Source organism: Ochotona princeps, chromosome 24 (assembly GCF_030435755.1).
Source record: "Ochotona princeps isolate mOchPri1 chromosome 24, mOchPri1.hap1, whole genome shotgun sequence".
Taxonomy (NCBI): domain Eukaryota; kingdom Metazoa; phylum Chordata; class Mammalia; order Lagomorpha; family Ochotonidae; genus Ochotona; species Ochotona princeps.
Window position 1 is genome coordinate 9294203 of NC_080855.1, and position 4526 is coordinate 9298728.

The 4526-nt window shown below is 48.2% G+C and overlaps 1 protein-coding gene across 1 annotated transcript; it reads left to right on the forward strand.

Moving 5' to 3' along the window:
- The first annotated feature begins 3257 nt into the window (after positions 1-3257).
- Positions 3258-4229, forward strand: LOC101533571 (olfactory receptor 1361-like). The gene has a single exon (XM_004587051.2). It carries the CDS (start codon positions 3258-3260, stop codon positions 4197-4199), a length of 942 nt encoding a protein of 313 aa, XP_004587108.2. The 3' UTR covers positions 4200-4229.
- Positions 4230-4526: the final 297 nt, after the last annotated feature.

The window sequence follows — 4526 nt, forward strand, 5'->3', positions numbered from 1 at the left end:
ACCATGACCAGCATCCTGACCACATGGTGTGTGATAGATGTTTGCTGTTCATATTATATTATCCAGGTTTGGAAAAATTTGGTAACTCAAACAAGGGTAAGTGTGGGTAACTAACAGCACAGGGTAAGGCTGGTATCTGTGGGATTCGTTGGTATTTATTTATACATAATACCTGCAAATAATTAACCTTATGGACATAATGATTTTTTTTGTGACTCATTTTGTAGCTACTTTTCACATTTGACCTGCTGTGTTACCAGATACTCCTACTCAAGGCTTCTTCAAAAGCTTATGGTAAGGCCCAGTGCAGTAGCCTAGCAGCTAAAGTCCTTGGCTTGCTCGTGCTGGGATCCCATATGATGCTGGTTCGTGTCTTTGGGAGCTCTTATCCAGCTCCCTGCTTGTGGCCTGGGAAAACAGTCCAGAACGGCCCAAAAGCTTGAGACCTTGCATCCGGGTGGAAGACCCGGAAGAGGTTGCTGGCTCCTGGCTTCGGATCAGCTCAGCCATTTGGGGAGTGAGCCAGCCGATGGAAGATCTGTCTCTCTTCCTCTCTGTATATCTGACTTTCTATAAAAATAAATAAAATTATTAAAAAGTTTATGGTAAATGGATTTAAAAAATCTATTTGGGGACACAGGATTTTGAAATCTGTACATCATTTTTTCAGCATGTGCCTTTAGACATCTCCTTGTGCATGTATTTACATATGTCAGCTGTTTCTGTTCTTTTGACTCCCTCTGTGGTGTGCACATACACAGGCTGTGTAGTTACTGGTTAGTTTCTAGGTTTGTCTCAGAAGTTCCAGTCCAGCATGATGGATTACGATGGGAGCAGAGGAGATCCTGGTTGTGTACCTGGATGCCATAATGGGTAGGATTGTGAGTCGTGCTCCTGCTGTGAGGATGGTGATGGTTGCGTTATGGCAGGCCGGCGGATTCCTTTTCCACTGAGGAGCACGTTGTGGAGGGGTGTGGAGGTGGTGGTTGTGCAGTACAGGGTTGAATCCTGTGGTCATTCCTCAGGCTTCTTGGCTTCCCAAGTTCCGCATCCCCTTGCTCAGCTTAGGTAACCATCGACCTCATAATTCTTGGGGTGAGAGCCTGCCTCACCCTATAAGAAGCCCTGGATAACTTATTTCCCAGCTGCTTTTGCAGCCAATATGTGGACACGTGAATGCACCTCAGATACCCTTGATTCTTTTCCTGAGAAAAGAGGAGAGCAGGGTGATCTTTCTCTGGCCATAGCGGCCACTAGCAGTGGCTTCTGGTAGAATCCCACGTCTGGTGAAAGCTGTGTCCATGCCGTGGGCTGCAACATTTGGGCTTGGAGGTAGCAGCAGTGTTAGTACGTCAGTCAGACCCGTGTTTGGCTCCATGTGGGCCTCCCACTGCTGTGTGGTCTTGTGCTCCAGCGGCACAGTGCTGTAATGGTTCGTGCTATAGTTCAATATGTCCTCCAACATCCTTAAGTTGGAGCTCTAATGACCAACGTGACAGTATGAAGTGATTTTTCCCCTTCCAGATGAGTAGGTTCTGGGGGTTCTTATGTCATGAATGTAGCAATAACATTATCTCGGGGTGGGTTTCTCATAAAAGTGATTCATTTAGCCGACAGACTGCTTGCCGTCTCTCCCTTGCTTGCCTTCTCTTGCCATGCAGTTTCTTTTCTCAGAAAGACCTTCACGGTATGCAGCTCCCGTTAAGAGTTACCACCTTTCAGAACGGAGAATCACATAAATCTGCGCTTTACGCATCATCCAGGCTGTGGAATTCTGTTAGAAGATGGAAAAAAGAGTCTGAAACAACATTCATCGCTAATTTCACAGAACTATTTTATGCTTAGCTCAGCAAGACTTGCTTGCTACCTGCTGCTCAGTGAAAGATGCCATGATTCAGCCAATCATCAGAAAGCGATTGGAGCCCTGGACAGGACAGCTCTCAACATTTCTTCTACTCACCTCTATTCCTCTCTGTGTCGTTTCATGTTTTAAATCTTGCATTAGACTTTTGCTTCTTCACCTGTGCAATAGCCAGTGGAATGTTGCATCTGGATTTTTAGCATACTTAGGATGACCTGTCGCCCTTCAGTCCCGGTTCCAGGTTCCATAGTCCAATCACAATTTGTTCCTGGAAGGGGCTGATGGACATCCTGGAAGGTCTTGGATCAGAGGCCTATTCTTAGTAAAGTGTAGCACGTGACATGGGAAGCCATCCTCAAGGAAGGCTACTGAAGGCGAGCATTCTCCTCAATGGCAGTGTGTTATGTACTGCTGGAAGTTGCTCTTCATGCAGCATTATAAGTGATTTTTCTTTACACCCAGTGCTTTAAGGAATTAAGTATAACTTTGTCTTGCCCTGCCCCTAGTATCGCTGTCTTTCTGTAGGAGATGACCAGACAGGAAAACAAAATGAGCTGGTCGTCCAGATAACCCTGCAATGATCCCAACCCTTTCACAACTGACTATTCACAACCTATAGAAATAAAGTCAAGGTCAGGAAGGCAGTGTAGTTTGAAATCTGAGGGAGTTTTCTCTTGGAGCTGTTTCCATCCAGATTGCTATCTCTGTAAGTTCTTACATAAGCAACGTAGTCCACAGGGACCAGAAAATGGGACAAGTACTTTCTGCTTGTTACTAACAAGGCTCCTGGGGAGTCTGGTCCCAGCGGCCATGCAGACTCCTGAAAACACCTGTCTGACTCCCCCATCTTCTGGCTCGGAGGGCAGAGGCTGTAAACCTGCCTGTGCTCTGCAGGCTTTGCAACCCTTAGACTAAAGAGGAAAAGTGACCAGTTCTTCTGAGGGGAAGGGTACATAATGACCATCTCACAAACACCTCCAGGTATGATTCAACTGTGGAAATGTCAATATTTCTTTATCAATGGGAATGTTCTTGGAAGAACCACCCAAATCTTCCCCAGCCAGTGAGGTGTAGTAAGAACCTAGACTCCCACCTGCTTGAGTTTAGGATAAAAATGGCTATAATCAGCCTTCCTCCTGTCCTTACTGTGGAGTGAGAGAAAGCTCAAGAGTGCTGGGAGGCCAGTGCACTTGAGAGAAGGGCAGTCCACCTGCCTGGCCTAAAAGTAGGTGGCATCTAGGATCAGGTGTTGACAGGTGTTGGATGGACTAGGAGCAGATACTGACTGATCAACATTTTCTAGTACATGGCCACACCTGGAGCTTGATCGGTGGCTTTCACACCCCCATAGTCTATGTTTCTGACCTCTATGTTCTGTGTATCCGTGCTCAGCCCCATGAGCGGGGCCAACCAGTCGAGCGTCTCCGAGTTCCTCCTCCTGGGGCTCTCCCGGCAGCCGCAGCAGCAGCAGCTGCTGTTCGTGCTCTTCCTGAGCATGTACCTGGCCACGGTCCTGGGCAACCTGCTCATCCTCCTGGCCATCAGCACCGACGCGCGCCTGCACACCCCCATGTACTTCTTCCTCAGCAACCTGTCCTTCGTGGACGTCTGCTTCTCCTCCACCACCGTCCCCAAGATGCTGGCCAATCACGTCCTTGGGTCTCAGGCCATCTCCTTCTCTGGCTGTCTCACTCAGATGTACTTTGTTTTCTTGTTTGTGGACATGGACAATTTCCTCCTGGCTGTGATGGCCTATGACCGCTTTGTGGCTGTGTGCCACCCCCTGCATTACACAACAAAGATGACCCGTCAGCTCTGTGTCCTCATGGTTGCTGGGTCGTGGGTCATGGCGAACTTAGACATGCTATTGCACACTCTGCTGATGGCACAACTCTCGTTTTGTGGGGACAATGCCATCCCCCACTTCTTCTGTGATGTCACTCCTCTCCTGAAACTCTCCTGCTCAGACACACACCTCAACGAGGTGATGATTCTTGTTGAAGCTGGGCCTGTAATGATCGCCCCGTTTCTTTGCATCCTGGTGTCGTACACCCTTATTGCCTGTGCTGTGCTGAGAGTGCCCTCCCTTGGGGGCAGGTGGAAAGCCTTCTCCACCTGCAGCTCCCACCTGGCCGTGGCTTCCCTCTTCTATGGGACCATCATTGCTGTGTATTTCAGTCCCTCATCCTCACATTCAGCAGAAAATGATATAGCATCTGCTGTGATGTTCGCAGTGGTGACCCCCATGCTGAACCCTTTCATCTACAGTTTGAGGAACAAAGACATGAAACGTGCTCTTGGAAAACTAATTACCATGAAATTTTTTTCTCCTCAATGATGTGGTACGGAGGGAACTATTACTTCGAAGACATTTCTCTGCAGTATATGGCTTCACATTTGTCTGTGTAAGAGAAAACTCCTGTCCACTTGGGGAGCAAACAACTCTTGATACGAGTTTCTCAGGCTAAAGATAGAAAGAGCCCCGCCTCAGTGTGACGGCTTGACTATTCCGGTTCTCAGTGTCCTCCAGCAATACCCACTGTAACATGCCGAGTGAAGGGCAACCTGAATAATACGGGCTTCTTCAAAAGGGGGAACTCCTGGCTCCTGGCTTTTGGATTGACTCAGCTCCGGCTGTTGCGGCCATCTGGGGGAGTGAACCAAT